Raw genomic sequence first — 21,365 nt, 5'->3', positions numbered from 1 at the left:
CCTGATCCATTTCCAGCAGCATAGACTCCTTGAAGAAGTCCACGCTCCTGCCTTCCTCCTTTCTCTGCCTGGGTCTGCATTTCATACCAACTGAGCTGCTGTATTCGTAGCAGCTAAGGGCGGGCCATGAGCTGAGAAGACCACAGTTAAAAATATTGTCGAAGGCTTTCACGGTCAGAGTTCATTGGTTCTTGTAGGTTATCCGGCTGTGTGACCATGGTCTTAGTATTTTCTTTCCTGACGTTTTGCCAGCAGCTGTGGCAGGCATCTTCAGAGGAGTAACACTGAAGGACAGTGTCTCCTCCTCAGTGTTACTCCTCTGAAGATGCCTGCCACAGCTGCTGGCAAAACGTCAGGAAAGAAAATACCAAGACCACGGTCACACAGCCCGGATAACCTACAAGAACCACAGTTAAAATCCAACAACTCAACCATGCACTCGTGAGATGGGGATAATAATATTACCACGTCTGCAAGGATGACTGAGGGAACAGCTGCTTCCACAGATGATTATCTATGTAACTTTCACTGCTGCAAATGCAAAGCATTCAGAGACAATGGAGTGTCCACGCAGCAGATTTCTGTGCACTTTCCTCACCTCAGAGCTCCCTCGTGGCCACTATTCCCCCCTACATCAAAGGGCTTTTAAAAACCAAATTACTATTTTAGATCACCACAGCATTATAACGTTATGATGATCTACTGCCACAATCTACCACAATGCGACACTGTGCAGCCTGCACCTTTCCCCATGTAACTCCATAAAGAAAAAGGCTAGATTTACTTTTGAAAAATGAAAGCTCAAAAGGAATGTGTTGTTGCAATAGATTCTTATAATGCTATAGAAATGTCAGCTACTGCTTTTCCCCCTAAAGTTGGGGGGGGGGGAAGGAGAGAACTCTCCAGTGGAGGGCCTGTTGGCTGCCAGGGATGAGATTAGGCAGGTGGCACTGATATGGGCAAGACCTGCAAATATGCACATCTTCCCATCCACAAAACCATTCAAAACAACTTTGTCTGCAATCCTTCTGAAAAGATCATACCCAACCAGGTAGCAAAGTGGGGGAAACCACAGAAGCAGGATGAATACAGGATGTTGTCATGTGGAAGAAGCCTATGAAACATAAGTGCTGTGAACTTTCTCAAACAGAAATGCCATCCTATTAAAGAATTCTGTCAATTAGTTTTAGCCAATTACTAATTCTGCACAGATTTGCTTATGGGGGTGGGATAGCCTGGGCGGGCAGCATGCTTTGGTTTTAAGAGGATGCATTCACATGTCTTAAAGCTAGTCTCAGAAGAGGCATTCCCTCATCTCACACACAGGAGGGAATGCCTCTTCTGAGATGGTACTGCTTGTCTGTCTGTCTATCGATATATCTAGTACTGCTCATACAGCTATGGTCTTGGGCAGAAAATAAAGGAATAAAAAGGGCTTGTCTCTAAGTGTGGCTGCATTAAAAATAACGAAATTTTAAATCCCATTGCCCAGTTAATCAAATCAACATTATTCAGTGTTATTTCACATGCTGCGTTTTCAGGCCCAGGTTGGGCATTCTGCTAGTTCTACCAGTAGGGCCCAAGAGGAAAGGTTTTGATAAGGAAAAGTGCTTCCTCCCCACCACAGCCAGGGAAGCCTGGCATATGAATGAAGCCCGGTGACAAAGTGAATGGTATTCATAAGGGTTAACGTGCACAGCAGTTTCCCGTGAAATGGTTCTCTGTGGAGCCATGTGTGTGTGTTAAGTGCCGTCAAGTCGCTTCCAACTCATGGAGACCCTATGAATGAAAGTCCTCCAAAATGTCCTATCTTTGACAGCCCTGCTCAGATCCTGTAAATTGAAGGCCGTGGCTTCCTTTATTGAGTCAATCCATCTCTTATGGAGCCATACCAGGAGTAAATTATGAGAACAGGAGAGATTCTTCCAAGCCTGCTGTTAACAGCTGACCTTGCCCATTAATACCTTCATATTCTGGGTTTGTGCTTCTGGCACGACAAAAAGGCATACAAAAACAGAGGCGTGGAACAATGTTTGACCCTTTGGCACAAAAAGTTTCAAATCACCCCAACCCTGGCGACACTCACGTGCACAAGATGGACTGATCCTCTCGGTCTGTAGGGGGCAAGAAAGAACATTTAGAGTCCATCTCTCCTACTGGAGACTCAAGATCGCTGGTCCTCCATTGGAGGGCACCAGAGATGTGCATTCATTCATCTTCCCAAACTCAAGTTTCCACCGTCACAGGAATTTAGAACCTCCACGTCACATACCACACGACGCAAGCACCCCTCCAAGGGTACTTCTTTCCCCCTCCCACCCTCCAATTTCGTTAGGGAGCAGGAATCCTTTGCGCTTCTCTTCCCAACTGCAGCAAGCCTGGAGTAGAGGAGGTTGAGGGGGGACATGATTGCTCTCTTTAAGTATTCGAAGGGCTGTCACTTAGAGGAGGGCAGGAAGCTGTTCCTGTTGGCAGCAGAGGATAGGACTCGCAATAATGGGTTTAAATTGAGGGCGGAAAGGTACCGGCTGGATATTAGAGGGAAAATTTACAGTAAGAGTTGTTTTGACAGTGGAATCAGCTACCTGGGGAGGTGGTGAGCTCCCCCTCACTGGCAGTCTTTAAGCAGAGGCTGGACAACACTTGTCAGGGATGCTCTAGGCTGATCCTGCATTGAGCAGGGGGGGACTAGATAGCCTGCGTGGTCCCTTCCAGTTCTGATTCTATAAGCCACCCAGAAATTCTTCCCTACCCCCCATCTATTCCAGCTGTTCCTTCCTCCAATTCATACCTTGCAACATGCTTCGGTAGGCAGCCTCAGAGATGGCATAGATATGAGGGGGCATCTCGTGGCGCTTCTTGCCCCGGTACATCTCCACGATCTGCTCTGTGTAAATGGGCAAGTTCTTGTAAGGGTTGATGACCACGCAGAAAAGCCCTGAATATGTCTGTGGCAGGGGAGGAAAGGAACAGTTAACACTTGTTATTTCCTCCAAACAGCACACATTCACACACAGAGAGAAAGTTTAAGATATAGCTCATACGAAGGCCTAACTGCACAGTGCATTTCCCCTAAGATACACCACATGAAGCTGCCTTATACTGAATCAGACCCTTGGTCCATCAAAATCAGTATGGTCTAGTCAGACTGGCAGCAGCTCTCCAGGGTCTCAGGCTGAGGTCTTTCATAAAACTTTACTGCCTGGCTCTTTTAACTGGAGATGCCGGGGATTGAACCTGGGACCTTCTGCAGGCCAAGCAGAGACTCTACCACAGTAGTAGAGTCTCTGCTTGGCCTGCAGAAGGTCCCAGGTTCAATCCCCGGAATCTCCCGTTAAAGGGACTAGGCAAGTAGGTGATGCGAAAGACTTCTGCCTGAGACACCGGAGAGCTGCTGCCGGTCTGAGTAGACAATACTGACTTGGATGGACCGAGGGTCTGATTCAGTATAAGACAGTTTCATGAGAGTCAAAGGAAGGCCAATATGGTCTCAGGCAGGGGTCTTTCACATCACCTACCTGCCTAGACCTTTAATTGGAGGTGCCGGGGATTGAACCTGGGACCTTCTGCACGCCAAGCAGATGCTCTACCACTGAGCCACAGCCCCTCCCCTGGTTTGGTTCGACACGTATGGTCTGGAAGTCCCGGGCATGCATGGCATGTGGGGAGAGGGGGCTGAGGCCTTCTCCCTGGACCATTTTCCCAGCCTCAAGTGACAGCTGGCTTATAGCGAGCCAAGTAGGGTTTTCAAGGCAAGAGACGTTCAGAGATGGTTTGCCATTGCCTGCCTCTGCATCTCAACCCTGGACTTCCTTGGTGGTCTCCCATCCAAATATTAACCAGGAATGATCCTGCTTAGCTTCTGAGATCTGATAAGATTGGGCCAGCCTGGGCTATCCAGGTCAGGGCAAAACAGACCTGGGGAGCTGCTATTTGCCCCATTGGGGAAATGTAACATGTACTGAATGGGCTATATGGAAACTTTCCCTAGTGGAGCCCAGAGTGATTCTCCAAGGCCAATTTAGGTGAGGAAAATGGCACGAGGGCAGGGAAACCTAAGTCTTCTCTCCTTGCATGCTGCAATCCTAATCCAAACTGGTCCTATGCATGCCTGGGAAGCATAGAACTGCCAGACTATTAATGCACTTTCAATCCACTTTCAAGGCACTTTGAAGCTGGACTTTACTGTGTGAACTAGCAAATTCCACTTGCAAACCATCGCTAAAGTGTACTGAAAGTGGATTATTTGGCATGTGTGAAAGCGCCCTATGTCTGTTGACATAGGGGGACGTTCTCAGGAAAAACGTATTGTTGTTCTCAAGGGGGCTCAGCGGTAGAGCATCTGCTTGACATGCAGAAGGTCCCAGGTTCAATCCCAGGCATCTCCTGTAAGGACTGGGTCATAGGTGATGTGAAAGATCTCAGCCTGAGACCCTGGAGAGCAGGTGTCAGTTTGAATAGACAGTACCAAGGTTGATGGACCAAGGGTCTGATTGGGTATAAGGAAGCTTCATGTGAAAGCTCTCTCAATTTACACAATTTATGTCAAGACATTATTTGAGAATTGACCACTATTTCTGTTTCAGCCAAATGTGGAACAAGGAGGAAAGAAGAGTTAAGACTTTGTCTCATTATTTCAGTTTATTAATCAAGCATGCGTTAACTTGGGGCAGGGGTTGTGTAACTTGGATGCTCTAGACAACACTTAGCCTGTGGTTTACATAAGCGGTGGTAAAGAGGGAGAAAGGGTAAGAGAAGAATGTGTGTCTGAGGAGAACCTGCTGTTCCAGTCGGAAATTTTCATCCCTGAAGTGAGAAGTCAAAGTGATGTTGGATCGGGGCATGTTCATCAGCCGTAAAAACAAAACTGAGATTAAAGGCAAGAAAACGGCACCCTTTTGGAATCTGCTGCCCAAAGCAGTCTTTTCGTGTGGCTTCCTGGCCAGCCTGGGAGCATGTTGACAGTCTTTTTAAAAAAAATCTAATCAGTGGCTCCTCTGTGAAACGGTTAAAACGCTTAGGGCTGTTTAGCTTGGAAAGAAGGCAGTTAAAGGGAGACATGCTAGAGGTCTAAAAATTATGCATAGTATGGAGAGAGTAGACAAGGAGAAGCTTTTCCCCCTTGCTCATAATACTAGAACACGGGGTCACCTGCTCAAGCTGGAAGGCGAGAGATTTACTTGGCTACAAGTAAAAATGGATACTAGTCATGATGCAGACCTATTCTCTCCAGGATCAGAGGAGCATGCCTATTATATTACGTGCTTTGGAACATAGGCAGGATGGTGCTGCTGCACTTGTCTTGTTTATGGGCTTCCCAGAGGCCCCTGGTTGGCCACTGTGTGAACAGACTGCTGGACTTGATGGACGGTCTGATCCAGCATGTCCTTTCTTATGTTCTTATGTGAACAGAGGGTCAATTTTGGCAAACGTTTGCTCTACAGGCTGCTGTTTTGCCAGTAGGGTGCCAACAGCTGAATTCTGCCCATGGCAGTGCGACTACGTGACTGCCTCAGCAAAGGCTGATGAGGCTGTACCGAAGGACCACAGACTACAGCCGCTCTGAGCGGAAACTACTGAATCAGCCTTCTAAACAGGACGTGAAGCAATAGGTTAAAATTATAGGGAAGGAGACACAGGTAAAACAGCAGGAAACACTCCTGAGCAGGTTCAATGCGGAAGACATTACTCAGGGAAGCCGCGCCGTCCTCCTTCCGTTGAGAATTTTTGTTTTCTTTGAAATCTATCCATCTCCCCATTCCAGGTGCTTCACACACGCTAGGTATTCTGCCTCAAAACAGGGGACATGTTTAGGTGTTCTGCCCCTGCCATTTCCACTTCTAAGATTCAGCGTGTTTGTGAATGTGCCCTCAGGAGAATTCATTTCACACCCGTCGCCGGCTCCTGTTCTGGCTAAACAGGTCTAGTCCGTTCCCCGCCCCGATACCCAGCTGCAGGGGTGGGGATCCAGTGGGGGGGGAGGGTGGGTGCGGGGCTGTCCGCGAGTCAGCAATGACGTGCGGCTTAGAGAATGTCGTGGTGCGGAGCCTCTGAGGACAGCCTTTTGTGCCCGCTTGGGTGCCACGGAAACCAGAGCTAGACAATACCAGGACAGAAGGGGAGGGGGACATACCTTCCCTTCTCCTCCACTCTATAGCAAACTGAGCATGATTTTTTTTTGGGGGGGGGAGGAAACTACCTTCAACTTTTTGGCATCGTGGTCACACACTTCACAAATCAGGAACAACAAAAGCCCAACCTTGCATTCCCCACTGCTTAGCACCAGTGTTCCTGTGACCGAACAGATTAGCACCTCAATACAACCACACCTGCCTATGAGGGAAACTCAGCCCTATGCACCCGGCCGACAGGGGCTATTCCCTAGTAGTGATGTGCTGGCTCCAATATGGTTCAGGCAGGCAAGGGGTGGGACCATGGATCAGTGATAGAGCATCTTTCGGGTGCGGAAGGTCCCAGGTTTGATCCCTGGCATCACCACTTATAAGGATCACTTCCTGAGCCCCTGGAGAGCTTCTGCCAACCAAATTGCCAGGCCAATGGTCTGACTCTGCATAATACCAGAGGTTACAAGACTTCAGCCCATAGCCTTCTGCACTGCATATGTTAACTGAATTTATGGCTTTGTTGTCTCATATTACCTATGTGTCATAAAGGATAATTACCTCATTTCTGATGATAGCTACAGTCCGGACATCAAAACGGGATACTGGCCAGCAGACCTGTCACTGTTATGGTTCTGTGTTATATTGTCAACACTTTTGCTTTTTGCGCTTGCTCATTATTTGTATACTGCAATACATGTTTTGCAATTTATCAATTTATTTGAATCTTTGCTGTTACTACTACTTTGCAAAATTTTGGAGTAGCTACAAGTTATTAGAAAAATGCCTTGTAACCTCTGGTGCTTTGCACACTTTTTTTTCTGTCTCCTATCAGAGGTCTCTCCCCCTTCTTTTTTTCTGACTCTGCATAAGGCAGCTTCATGTGAAGAGCCTGGTGACAACACAGCCATGAAGCCTTATATTGAATCAGACCATCACTCCATCAAGGTCAGTCTTGTCTACTCAGACCGGCAGTGGCTCTCCAAGGTCTCAGGCAGAGGCCTTTCACATCACCTACTCCCTGGTCCTTTTAACTGGCGATGCCGGGGATTGAACCTGGGACCTTTTGCATGCCAAGCAGATGCTCTACCACTAAGCCACGGCTCCTGTCCGTGGTTCTCCAGAGTCTCAGACAAAGGCCTTTCACATCATCGACTCCCTGATCCTTTTTAATTGGAGATTCTGGGGAATGAACCTGAGAACTTCTGCATGCAAAGCAGAGGTTCTTCCTCTCAGCCACAGCCCCTCCCAGCCAGGAGCTGGGACTGGGGGCATTCAGATTCCCTGGCAGAGGAGTGTTTACTGGATGAGAGAAAAGGGGTACTGGAAGCCAGAACTCCTTGGCTTCTATAGGACAGAATCATAGAATCATGAAGGGGCCACCAGGGTCATCTAGTCCAACCCCCTGCACAATGCAGGAAATTCACAACTACCTCCCCCACACACACCCAGTGACCCTTACTCCATGCCCAGATTTTGGCCAAGGTGCCCTCCCTCTCATCATCTGCCTAAGGTCACAGACTCAGCAATGCTGACGGATGGCCATCTAACCTTTTCTTAAAAACCTCCAGGGAAGGAGAGCTCACCACCTCGCGAGGAAGCCTGTTCCACTGAGGAACCGCTCTAGCTGTTAGAAAATTCTTCCTAATGTCTAGACGGAAAAGTCGAGTGGGGCAGAGAAAACGGGTTCAGAAGATCACAGCAATGGTGACAGAATGGGGTGGGAGGGGAACAGGGTTTAGCAAGAGAAGGAGCAGCATGGAGCCCGGACTCCTGGGTCCCCTGGACCACTCAACTCACATAGATGAGGCCCGAGTAGTAGCGGTCCTTGAGGTTGTGAAGCACGGAGGCCTCGTTGAGGCAGGTCAGCTCCGCCATGTCCTCCACCTTGGTGAACTTGGGGGGGTTCATCTTCTGGATGTCATCCTTGGCGACCAGCACCTGACGGCCATTCTCGGCAAGCTCCACCAGCACCTCGTCCCCCCGCTCCTCGCGCAGCCCGGCTGCCTCGAAGCCATGGCGCTCCGACGGGACCCACACCAGCCGCTTGGCCGTCCAATCCGCCTGGGATGCCGGGTTCCCCACCTGGTTCCGGTCCACAAACAGGTATCTCTCGGCGCTGGCATCGCCCCGCAGTGCGGGGGCCCGGACAGCCATGGCTGGAATAAAAAGCAAGGCAAGGTGAGCCAGGGCACGTTTGGATGACCTGTCAGTCCCGACCCTTCCCTCTTCCAAAATATCCCAAATCCCAGGTGCCACATATCCCCCCAACGCCACTGCACCCTCTGTATCAGACGAAGGGAGCTTTGACTGTCATGGTGAATGGTTTTATTTGCATTCAGCCATAGGCCATTACAAACATATCAAGGATACCACGGATACATAATAAAAGAAAATATTAGGTTAATAAAATTCTGGATTAATAATAAATATACATAATAAAACTATGCTAAATCGATGCATACAAAAACAACAAATAATAACTAAAAATTGTAGTGGTGTCCCAATCGGCCAATGGGACCCAGCGACCATTAAAATCAACTTGAAGGATCTGCTCCCTTAGCAGACATATTGGCCCTACTTTGACTCTCATGAAACTGTCTTATACTGAATCAGACCCTCGGTCCATCCAAGTCAGTATTGTCTACTCAGACCGGCAGCAGATCTCCAGTGTCTCAGGCAGAGGTCTTTCGCATCACCTACTTGCCTAGTCCCTTTAACGGGAGATTCCGGGGATTGAACCTCGGACCTTCTGCAGGCCAAGCAGTCTCTGCTTGGCCTGCAGAAGGTCCCAGGTTCAATCCCCGGCATCTCCAGTTAAAAGGGCCAGGCAGTAAAGTTTTATGAAAGACCTCAGCCTGAGACCCTGGAGAGCCGCTGCCAGTCTGAGTAGACAATACTGACGTTGATGGACCAAGGGTCTGCTTCAGCAGAAGGCAACTTAATGTGTTCATGACTCTCGAAACCCCACACCCCAAAAATCTTGTTGGTCTCTGAGGTGCCACCGGACCTGAATCTACCTCTTCTACTGCAGATCAACATGGCTATCCTCTGAAATGATCTCCAATGCACCCTGTCCTTGGTCCCTTTTTCCTGTCAGGTACCCCATCACCCCAGGCAACTAGAAGATCACATCTTGAGTTACTCTCTACCGGCTGGTCCCCTGTAGATCTTTTCAATGCTCCCTGCACATTCTCTCTCTCTCTCTGCTCCCTTTTCCGGAATCAGGGATGCAACACATCTGGAAAATTTCAGGGATGTGGGTATTTTCTTCCTCTGGAGGGAAAAATGCACATTTGGGGGAAGGGGAGGGAGGGGGGAGAGAGTATGGAAATATTTATAGCAGTTATTTGATCCCCCAAACACAGAACCCGTCCAAATCCTTCGGACTCCAAGAGTCTAACACAAACATTACAATGCCAATAACAGAGAGAGTTGTGTTTACAGAGCAATTGCTGGGAAATAAAATCTGGATTTTTGGCAAGGTGGGGGTCTAGCAGAGGAAAAGGAAAAGGGTTCCCAGCAAGAAGGCCGCGGTTCGGGTGGGTCAGGAGAGGAGATGGCAGCTGAGCTCAGGGAGGGGTTTGTGTCTGGAAACTGGAACGAAGCTGGCATTTCAGTATATTCCTATTCAGATGTATGTCCGGAACAGATTCCTTTTTATGTATGTCCGGAACAGATCCCTTCCCTCCCTAAGAAAAAAAAAAACACAGTTTCCCTTGAAACTATGAGGACAAAACAAACATTTCTCCCTGGCCCCTTTCTCGTCTTCATCATCACTAGCCTTTAAACACAATGCTCCACCTCTTGGAACAATCCATCACTACAAAGCCAATTCTGTAAAACGTACAATATTTAAGCTACGCAAAACCTCTAGCTGTTAAAAAAAAAAAGTAGCTTCCATGTATTGCCAAATTTGCATTTCCTGGTTGCAGGATTTGGGCATGCTGGTGTGGCCATGTGAGAGAGAGGAGGTAGGAAAGGCAGGCAGCAGAGACCTGACCGCTGCCATTCGGACACCGGATTAAAACCACCTCCCAGCCGAGCCTTTTCACTGGCTATGCATTCCAGCAAATAAAGTTGGCGTGGGAGGTTGGTAATGTATCCCTACGATTAGCCCATTCCTAATAACCGCAACTGAAGGCCAAGGAATCGACAGAGGCCGGGGAGAAAATCGGAACAAAAACATTTAGTCGTTTCAAAACAGAGGTCGCCTTACAAAATCGTCACGGCGGTATGCAAAACCCCTCGGCCGCTGTCAACCTCTACCCAGTTCAAAACTATTAAAACAGGAAGAAACTGGACTCGCATGCCCATAACGCTGGCTGCACCAGCAAGTCTTCGGCTAGACCGGAGATCTATCTTTCACTGCCAGCCAACATCATTTTTAAGCATATGTCTCAACCCATTTTTAAAGCATACATTCTCCCTCCTTCTCCCTCTCAGGCCATATCTGCACTACAGGCATCATACCAGTTTAATTCCTGCTCTGCAAAACCCCATAAGGGGTCACCATAAGTCGGCTGCAACTTGACGGCACTTTACATACACACACAGAGCTCCTAGTAATTGCTGTTTGGGGGCAGAAAGGTGACAGACATCTCCAAAAGAACTGCTAGCAACTACACTGAACTACAATTCCCAGGGCTTTTGTGTGGGCCGCCCTGACGGTTAAATAAGTACAGAACTGGCAAAAGAGTGCCGTGTTGATCTACCTTCACTTTGGCCATTTATGCAGGGTCAATTTCGAAGCTTGCTCAAAATGCGACCTTTAAAATGACTATTCACGGTCCCGATGCAGTATGCGCAGGCTTCCCGGTCACTTCCTGAAGGACGGTTCACCGTGAAAAACTAAAAAAATATGCGGGGCAATTCAGCCTGGAACGCGCTGCTAATTACCAAGCATAAATGGCCTTTATCTTTCTGTCCCCTCCTCCCTCCAGGTTTCTGGTTCTGAAAAAGCAACCGTTGCTGTGCGACTGGTATGATCCACCTCTGGCCAGGCTACAGCCTACATGCGGGTCCCGACGCACCTGGCTGTAGCAGATCTGCTCACAGTCAAGAAAGTTACGAACGAACGCAGACAGGAAACTGGGGGGGGGGGGGAACAGATGGGAAGAGACTCCAGGAATCCTACCTCCCGCCCAACCTCCACCCTCTTTCAGGCGCTTGCTGGGTTTCTCTCTTCTCTCGTAAAATCCAGGCGCTGAGACTCTCCTTCCCCATCTCCAGCTCGGAGACCCCAGGAAGCATCTGGTTGATGAGCCGGATTTTCCATCTCCCGCCGCCGCCACCACCGACTAGGCCCCCGCTGGGCTCATTGGTGCAAGCGGCAGCCTTCTTTGCTCGGGCCGCTGGAGCCAGACACTCCAGCCCTTGTTCCAGCCACCGGAGCTGGCCATGGAGGTCTATATCCACTTTGACATGGGGCCTCGCTCGTTCTTCGCATGAACAGGCCTGCAAAGAGCGCTCGGCGCTACTATTTCAAAAGCCACTTGTACGGTTCTTTTGCATCATACATGCTAGACATATCCCTTCTCATGTTCTGCTCAGCTGAGCACAGCCCGTGGTGGTCCCCTGATTCTTGGCACTTGGAGGCCAAGGAGAGAAGTTCCTGGACTAGGGTTGCCAACCTCCAGGTAGTAGCTGGAGACCTCCTGCTATTACAACTGATCTTCAGCCGATAGAGATCAGTTCACCTGGAGGAAATGGCAATTGGACTCTATGGCATTGAAGTCCCTCCCTTCCCCAAACCCCGCCCTCCTCAGGCTCCGCCCTAAAAACCTCCCACCTGTTGTGAAGAGGGACTTGGCAACCCTATTCCTGGACACACGCTATGATCTATAAGCCATACATCCCCAGTCCCTGATTGTGGTTACCCAGTCGTCAGGGAAAAGCACTCGGCCTATGCTCAAGGGCACTTTGCTCTTGACTGTTTCAGATCTGTCAGCCAGGGACCAAAAGTAGGATTGCCAACTCTGGCCTGGAGATTTGGGGACAGTGCCTGTGGAGGGGAGAATCAGCGGAAGTATTTCACCCAGAATCTGTGGTATACCATAGAGTCTGCCCTCTGATACTGCCATCTTCTCCATGACAGTTAACCTCTGTAGTTTGGAGATGTAATTCTGCGAGCTGTGATTCTGGGAGAACACCAGGCCAAGCCTGGAAACTGGCAACCATAACAAAAAGCCTTTCTATGGAGGGCGGGGGGACACACACACAAAACGGCCGTGGATCAAACAGAGACCCTTGGCGAACCAGGATGGATTTTGGGGGTGGCTCAGAGGGCATTTTTACAGAAGAGGAAAAGGAAAGAATGTCCTCACAGTCCTGTGGTGTGTGTGGAGGGGAGAAGCGGCTCCGCTTCCTCCCACAAAGAGCAAAGGGTGGCTGCCGACGCCCTTTGGCTGCCAACCAAGGCAGGTGCAACGGCTGAGCGTACCTTTGCCAGGCAACCGCCTGCTACAGCTGCCACACCCCTGCCAGAGAACCCAGAAGCTGCCATCTCCTCCCTGGCGCTAATGCACTAGGGCCTATCATTGGGGACCCCATTGGTCCCACTTCACCCTTCTGTGAACAGCAAGGATCCCTTCCCTTCCTAGGGAACAATGGAGCCCTGATATTGTAACCTCCCCACCACCACCACCCCGGCAAATATATTTCATTCCTGCACCGCTCTCACAAGTTCACTCCCATTCCCCAGAGATTAATACATTGCAAAACAAATAAATACCTCTCGGTGGTGTCAAATTCACAAATACCAACACTGGTTTATCTTCAGGTGGTATAACTCTTCCGCCTTTTGCAAATATGGACGCAGAGATTAGAATAAGTCAACCTCTGCGATCACTGCTCTTCCAGACTTACTAAACCTTTCACTTCTGACTGGGACACAAGAACTCTGGGATCTCCGTTCCGACTTGCACGTGACAAAGGGAGCGTTGACTCTCAAAAGCTTATACCCTGAAAATCTTGTTGGTTTATAAGGTGCTACTGGAGTGGTAAACTGCAGTACTGCAGTCCAAGCTCTGCTCACAATCTGAGTTCGATCTCGACGGAAGTAGGTCTCAGGTAGCCGGCTCAAGGTGGACTCAGCCTTCCATCCTTCCGAGGTCGGTAAAATAAGTACCCAGCTTGCTTGGGGTAAAGGGAAGATGACTGGGGGAGGCACTGGCAAACCACCCCATAAACAAAGTCTGCCTAGTAAAGGTCGGGATGTGACATTACCCCATGGGTCAAGAATGACCCGGTGCTTGCACAGGGGACTTTTACCTTTACTGGACTCAAATCTAGATCTTCTACTGCAGACCAACTCTGCTACCCTCTGAAAAATCTTTTACTTAGAATCATAGAGTTGGAAGGGACCACCAGGGTCATCTACTCCAACCCCCTGCACAATGCAGGAAATTAACAACTACCTCCCCCCTCCACACCCCGTGACCCCTACTCCATGCCCAGAAGATGGCCAAGAAGCCCTCCCTCTCATCATCTGTTTAAGGACATAGAATCAGCATTGCTAACAGATTGCCATGTAACCTTTTCTTAAAAACCTCCAGGGAAGGAGAGCTTACCACCTCCCAAGGAAGCCACTGAGGAACCGCTCTGTTAGAAAATTCTTCCTAATGTCTAGACGGAAATTCTTTTGATTTAATTTCAACTTACACACTAGGGAAGCGGTTGGACCATTAGATGACAATGGGAGTAAAGGAACTCTAAGGGAGGATAAAGCGATTGCTGAAAAACTAAATGAATTCTTCTCATCTGTCTTCACTGTTGAAGATACAGGGCAGATTCCTTCTCCTGAACAGAGATTTTGGAGAGGGGAAAATGAGGAACTGAGGCAAATAGTGGTAACAAGGCAGGAAATCCTAGAATGTCTAGACAAACTACAAACTAACAAGTCACAGGGACCAGACGGTATTCATCCTAGAGTTCTTCAAGAACTCAAATGGGAAATTGCTGAACTTCTAACAAAGATATGTAATATGTCCCTTCGATCAGCCTCTGTACCAGAGGACTGGAGAATGGCCAATGTAACACCCATTTATAAAAAGGTTCCAGGGGGGACCCAGGAAATTACAGGCCAGTTAGCTTAACGTCTGTTCCGGGTAAATTAGTGGAAAGCATTATTAAAGATAGAATTGTCAAGCATATAGAACGGCAGGGTCTGCTGGGCAAAACCCAACATGGCTTCTGTAAGGGTAGGTCCTGTCTCACTAACCTATTAGAGTTTTTTGAAAGCGTCAATAAGCATGTGGACAGGAATGAGCCTGTGGATATTGTGTATTTGGATTTCCAAAAAGCTTTTGACAAAGTCCCCCACCAAAGACTGCTAAGCAAACTTCATAGTCATGGGATAAGAGGACAAGTCCTCTTATGGATTGAGAGATGGCTGAAAAATAGGAAGCAGAGAGTAGGAATCAATGGTCAGTTCTCACAATGGCAGGATGTGAGCAGTGGGGTGCCTCAGGGATCTGTGTTGGGACCGGTGCTTTTCAACCTGTTCATCAATTGGGGTTAAACAGTGAAGTAGCCAAGTTTGCAGATGACACCAAATTATTTAGGGTGCTTAAAACAAAATCGGACTGTGAAGAGCTCCAGAAGGATCTCTGCATACTGGAAGAATGAGCATTAAATGGCAAATGAGATTCAATGTGAGTAAGTGTAAAGTGATGCATATTGGGGCAAAAAATCCCAACTTCACATATACACTGATGGGATCAGTGCTGGCAGCGACAGGGATCTAAAAAGAAAGGGATCTTGGGGTGGTAGTGGATAACTCAATGAAGATGTCAACCCAGTGTGCGGCTGCTGTAAAAAAGGCAAATTCCATGCTGGCCATAATTAGACGAGGAATAAATAAAACTGCTGATATCATACTGCCCTTGTACAAATCTATGGTGAGACCACACTTGGACTACTGTGTACAGTTCTGCTTACCACACCTGAAAAAGGCTATTACAGAGCTTGAGAAGGTGCAGAAAAGAGCAACCAAAATGATTAAGGGACTAGAGCAACTGTCCTATGGGGAGCGGTTAAGACACTTAGGGCTGTTTAGCTTGGAAAGAAGGCGGCTGAGGGGAGACATGATAGAGGACTATAAAATTATGCATGGTTTGGAGGGAGTGGACAGGGAGAAGTTTTTCTCCCTCTCCCATAATACTAGAACATGGGGACATCTGCTAAAGCTGGAGGGTGACAGATTCAAAACAGACAAAAGTATTTTTTCACACAACGCATAGTTAAATTGTGGAACTCCCTGCCCCAGGATGTGGTGATGGCTGCCAGCTTGGAGGGCTTTAAGAGGGGAGTGGACATATCCATGAAGGAGAGGGGTATTCATGGCTATTAGTTAGAATGGATACTAGTCATGCTGCATACCTATTCTCTCCAGTATCAGAGGAGCATGCCTATTATTTTGGGTGCTGTGGAACACAGGCAGGATGGTGCTGCTGCAGTGATCTTGTTTGGGGGCTTCCTAGAGGCACCTGGTTGGCCACTGGGTGAACAGACTGCTGGACTTGATGGGCCTGGGCCTGATCCAGCAGGGCCTTTCTTATGTTCTTATAGTATTTCCACACGTCCACACATAATGTACTTCCGCGACATTCCACACAATCTCCCAACTGGCCACACTCCTGCCAGGGGACTGGCGAAGATCCGACCAAAGGAGTCTGAAGTGGCAAGGGGAGTGCCAACCCTGAGCCCTGCCAAGCAGCGCCCAGCCGAGTGGCACTAACAAGCCAGCTGCGCCGTCGTTAGCTAATTAATTCACTGAGCAATCCCCACGGTGAGGCCATTAGGGTGGTGGCAAACAATTGCCTCTGGCCTCGGGAGGCCCTGACAAATCCAGGATTCCTAGTCACAAACCGTGTCCCTGGCCTGAGAATCACCACCAGGCTCTAAATGCCCTGAACAGAAAAGGCTGATGAAGTGCGAAAGCGGAAAGCTGGAGGAAATTACCTCATTGGGTCCCCAAACTTCACAACGCACCCTGTAACTGCCCCTCCTCCACCCCCACAGCAGAACTGAACACATGAACTCATGAAGCCGGCTTCTACTGAATCAGACCCTCGATCCATCAAAGTCAGCATTGTCTACACAGACCGGCAGTGGCTCTCCGGGGTCTCAGGCAAGGGGTCTTTCACATCACCTACTTGCCTAGTCCCTTTAACTGGAGATGCCGGGGATTAAAGGGACCTTCTGCATGCCAAGCAAGAGGCTCTACCACTGAGCCACGGCCCCTTCCCTTCTTGCACCTTGAAGCACCTCCACATACAGAAATTAAACTTTCCCCAGCAGTAGGATGCAGGGAGCCCCGTGGCGCAGAGTGCTAAGCTGCAGTATTGCAGTCAAATGCTCTGCTCATGACCTGAGTTCGATCCCGACGGAAGTTGGTTTCAGGTAGCTGGCTCAAGGTTGATTCAGCCTTCCATCCTTCCGAGGTCGGTAAAATGAGCGCCCAGCTTGCTGGGGGCAAAGGGAAGATGACTGGGGAAGGCACTGGCAAACCACCCCGTAAACAAAGTCTGCCTAGAAATCGCCGGGATGTGACGTCACCCCATGGGTCAGGAATGACCCGGTGCTTGCACAGGGGACCTTTACCTTTAGGATGCAGAACTAGGAAAGGCTTTACCTGCTGAATTTCTGCCTGTTGCGCAACTGTAAAAGGCGCAACTGCCCCGCCCAAAAAAGAAGGTGGCAACTCGAAATTATGACCAAAACCAAGGAAATTTGGGGAACGTCCGGTTGCCAAATGACCAGGAAAAAAAGAAACACCCGCCTGACCAGCTTCTAACAGGATGCAGGCGTAAATTTTCCATGGCACAGTGCTGAAGATTAATATCTGCTGATTGCTCAGCTCAAAGGGATGTTGTTATAAAGCGAAGCGCCAGAGGTCAGTTTAAACGTTAGCATCCATGGGAACCCGGGAAGGCAGCGGGGCCTAGCTCATTCGACCCTGGCTTCTCAAGAAGCAGGGCCAAGCGAGGATTGACCCATGATTCACTGCAAATCTGAATTGTTAGTGAACCAATTACCCTGTACCTCATGACAGCGGCAAAACAGGGTATTTATTTATTTTATTGAAAACACGAATACCACGCCTTTCCACCTAATCCAGGCCTCCGGCAGCTTTCAGCCAAAAACAGCCACCCAGAACAATCTATGTAGGATAAACAAAAGCAACGAAAAACTTATTGATGCCAGGAAGTATCCTAAAAATAGCAAGCAGATGTCTCCAGAGTCCTAGGTGAACAGTGATGCTGGCTGGCACCTGGGAGAAGAGAACAAGGGAGGCGGCCTGATAAATGAGTAAGGCATTACAACGTTTGGGTGCTGCTGCAGGAAGGGTCCTGCTTCCCACTGCCCACCTCCTGCACTTGCTTTCGTAGCCACGGAAGTAGCCACGGAAGATCTTCCTCTACCGGCGACAGGTGATCAGATCTGCTAACTTCAGTGGGCCACTATATTATGAATCAGTCTAAATTTCCAGACACACTTCTTAGGCAGTGCACGTATAATGTGTTGTAGTAATCCAGTTCGGAAGTTACCGGAATAAGTAATAACAATGGCAAATCCTGTTCTCATGTGAAGGGTACCACAGCCACGGTGCCACCTGAGATTCCTATGGCAAGACTGAACCTCATCGCACAAAAACCTGACCATTTTGGGGAGGGGGAGTCCAAACCAGGCTGGACACCAACTCCCAGATAACGGATTTGAACTCATGCGAACGAAAAATTAACATATGCAAATGAACAAATCAGCACATTCCACAGGACAGAGGAATTCTCTCCGGTCAAGAGGGTTAGGAAGACGGTGGGCCAGAAATTCCTGAATTCAGAGCGTGCTGTGAAGGAAGACGGGAAGGCTGAGGAGCCAGGGAGCCAGAACTCCCGGTTTGTTTAGTGGGGAAGAAGTCGCTTGAAACAAGATGAAACACGGTATTCATGTTTTATTATTTTTTTAACAGAAGCAAAGTCCCTCCATCCCCCTCCAGAGAGACTGCCCTGCCGATGCCCCCTTGAGCTCGGCCGGTGGTTTGGGACAGGCAGCGCCTTTCCCGGAATCGCAGGAATGCCCTTGAAAACCCTCAGCCCAGCTGACCCTTGCAAGCACGTTGACCTGAACAGTGAGGACTCCAAACCCTCACCCTCCAGGCGCTGAACGGTCAATGAAAAGCAACAGATAGGGGCGGGGGACGGCTAAGCGAGGACGAGATGCATTCCAGGTAAATCAGATCACTGGCGTTATACTGGAGAGGCGGGAGGAAGGCACGCCAGGCTTTTAGGCCCAGTGGGTTTTGATCTGGCTTGGATCCTCCGAAAGAAAGCCACAAGGCGTGGCACCGTGCCCAGGGGTAATTGGTTCCAAATGCGTCTCCCTCTGGGGCGCGGCATGGGTAAGAAGGCAGAAAAACGCAGATCTCTGCAGAGGTGCCAGGAGTGTTCATCTTCAAAGCTGAATGAAGATGAGAAGCTAGAAGGGAGGGGTGCCTACTGTTCGAAGAAGGAGAGGCTGAGCGCCAGGATGCCTGGGTTCTCTGGGCCAGGAAGGGGTCTAGCCAGGGAGGGGAGGGGAGGAGAGGAACAAGCCAGAAAGGGTTAAGAACGGGAACCAATGCTCCGTGGGCTGGGACCTTCCTATAATTGTTAGTTAGGACAGCCACAGGAGTTTGTTTTGCTTGGGATGGTTGAAATATTTCTGGCGTGGCTGCCTCGCCGATCTCTCCTTAAACCCCCGGGAAGGCGGTGCCCAGCTCACATACTCCGCTCGCTGGAGCCTCTTTGCATGAGGAGTCATCTTTCTCTTTGCTGTTCACCTGTCAGAGGTTCCTAGTCACACAAACACAACTAAAAGTACTTCAGGGCGAGCCTCCCATGTGCCCTGGTGAACTCGGGAGTCGAGCTGGTTCGCCCTCCCTGGTTTCAGTCACCTCTAAGAAAGCTGAGGCAGTCCCGCTTTCTGTTCCTCCCAGCCAGTGACCCATAAAGAACTAAGGCTGTAAAGTCCCACGCAGTTCCAAAGGTCCCAAAGGGTGGAGGGAATAGGCTCTGCTCAGTTTGCATTCAGTGAACAGGGTTGCTTCGGGTATCGCAGCAAGCCAGCCAGGCCCCTTCTATAGGGTCTGCTTGTGAGCTCCCCCCCATAGAATCAGAGTTGGAAGGAGCCACATAGGTCATCTAGTCCGACCCCCTGCTCAATGCAGGATCAACCTAGAGCATCCCTGACAAGTGTTTGTCCAGCCTCTGCTTAAAGACTGCCAGTGAGGGGGAGCTCACCACCTCCCCAGGTAGCTGATTTTACTGTACTCTTACTGTAAAAACATTTTCCTAATATCCAGCGGGTACCTTTCCACCCTCAATTTAAACCCATTATTGCGAGTCCTATCCTCTGCTGCCAACTGGAACAGCTCCCTACCCTCCTCTAAGTGACAGCACTTCAAATACTTAAAGAAAGCTATCATGTCCCCCCTCAACCTCCTCTTCTCGACTAAACATTTCCAACTCCCTCATCCTTTCCTCATAGGGTTTGGTCTCCAGGCCCCTGATCATCCTCGTCACTCTCCTCTGCACCTGCTCGATTCTGACTACATCTTTTTTTGAAGTGATGCCTCCAGAACCGCACACAATACTCATCCACCCTGTGAAGTATTGCAGCCTTGTAGAAGTCTGTTACTTTCCTGCTCACCTGGGGTGAACAGCAATTGTCTTTGGGCGAGCAACAAGGTCTCAATGATAGTGTGTTATGTGTGTTTCTCTCTCTGTAGAATCAGCCTTTTAAGGCTAGGCTTAAAATCAGGCTGTACATTGTAGTTTGCTCCATTTAGAAGAAGAAGAAGAGTTGTTTTTTATATGCCAACTTTCTCTACCACTTAAGGCAGAATCAAACCGGCTTACAATCGCCTTCCCCTCCCCACAACAGACACCCTGTGAGGAGGTGGGGCTGACAGAGCTCTAACAGAGCTGTGACTAGCCCAAGGTCGCCCAGCTGGCTTCGTGTGTAGGAGTGGGAAAACCAACCCGTTTCACCAGATTAGCCTCTGCTGCTCATGTGGAGGAGTGGGGAATCAAACCAGGTTCTCCAGATCAGAGTCCACTGCTCCAAGCCACCGTTCTTAACCACTACACCACGCTGGCTCTCCCTGGCATTTACCCATTTACCTTTCATTTACCCATAAGAGCTAGTAGTGATTCAAGGCAGAATAAAGACAGTAGCGGTTTCCAGCCACTGCTGCTGCTTTGGGGATCCAGAGTCCTAGAGAGACAGCATCAATAAATGCATTCTTGCGCATTGCCAGAGAGCTGGATGGAAGGAAGGATGACAACAGGGACCACTTTCGCACTGCTGCTTCCTCAGACCTGTGACTCTTGACTACAAACCAGGGGGCAAAGAGGAAGACGCGACAGTGGTCACATTAAACTCTTTTCTGCATTCTCACAACTCTCTCTACCTGCTGGCCAGAAGACAGAGAGAATGGGCCGTGGAAAAAGCCATACAAACCTTGTGCTGGTTTAGTGTAGGCACGCCAATCTGTGTGGGTTGCTGCTTACCATGTTGATTCTACGTTGGAAGCATCTGTTAGCAGGGACAGGAAGGAGGGCTTCTTGCCCCCTAGCCCAGCCACCATTAATGTTCAGATGAAGTCCTACAAACAGCTGCAGGATTCAGTTAGATGCGCCAATGCAGCTACCAGCAACCACTACAAGGCCAGAAAACCCTTGGAACCTTATTAGAATATAACTGCTGCAACTATTAAACCAGTACAGTCTGAGGGTATACAACCCTCAGGTCAGCAAGCATGCAAGCTTCACGCGAAGTAAATAAATAAATACTATGGATCTCCGGAGGGTACAGGTCCCACATGAGGAGGGGCCGTGGTTCAGTGGTAGAGCATCAGCTTGGCATGCAGAAGGTCCCAGATTCAATCCCCAGCATCTCCAGTTAACAGATCAAGTCACAGTTGATGCAAAATACTTCTGCCTGAGACCCTGAATACATGAAGCTGCCTTATATCGAATCAGACCCTCGGTCCATCAAAGTCAGTATTGTCTACTCAAACCAGCAGCAGCTCTCCAGGGTCTCAGGCAGAGGTCTTTCATATCACCTACTTGCCTAGTCCCTTGAACTGGAGATGCCGGGGATTGAACCTGGGACCTTCTGAATGCCAAGCAGATGCTCTACCACTGAGCCACAGCCCCTTCCCCTGGACAGCCATTGCCGGTCTGAGTAGACAACGCT

At 49.2% G+C, this 21,365-nt stretch overlaps 1 protein-coding gene across 1 annotated transcript in view; it reads right to left on the bottom strand.

Annotated features, from left to right (window-relative positions):
* LOC130490192 (myosin-10-like) overlaps nt 1-21,365 on the bottom strand; it is a 77,845-nt gene that overhangs the window by 52,754 nt on the left and 3,726 nt on the right. The window contains exons 2-4 of the mRNA XM_056864010.1: nt 7,923-8,281; nt 2,792-2,948; nt 2,087-2,114 (exon numbers count right to left, since the gene is read on the bottom strand). Of these exons, the coding sequence (XP_056719988.1) occupies nt 2,087-2,114; nt 2,792-2,948; nt 7,923-8,279 (542 nt within the window). The 5' untranslated portion in view covers nt 8,280-8,281. The remainder of the gene's footprint in view (nt 1-2,086; nt 2,115-2,791; nt 2,949-7,922; nt 8,282-21,365) is intronic.

Source organism: Euleptes europaea, chromosome 18, assembly GCF_029931775.1.
Source record: "Euleptes europaea isolate rEulEur1 chromosome 18, rEulEur1.hap1, whole genome shotgun sequence".
NCBI classification, from domain to species: domain Eukaryota; kingdom Metazoa; phylum Chordata; class Lepidosauria; order Squamata; family Sphaerodactylidae; genus Euleptes; species Euleptes europaea.
The sequence above is the reverse complement of the archived record's forward strand: the minus strand, read 5'-3'. Positions and strand labels throughout refer to the sequence as shown.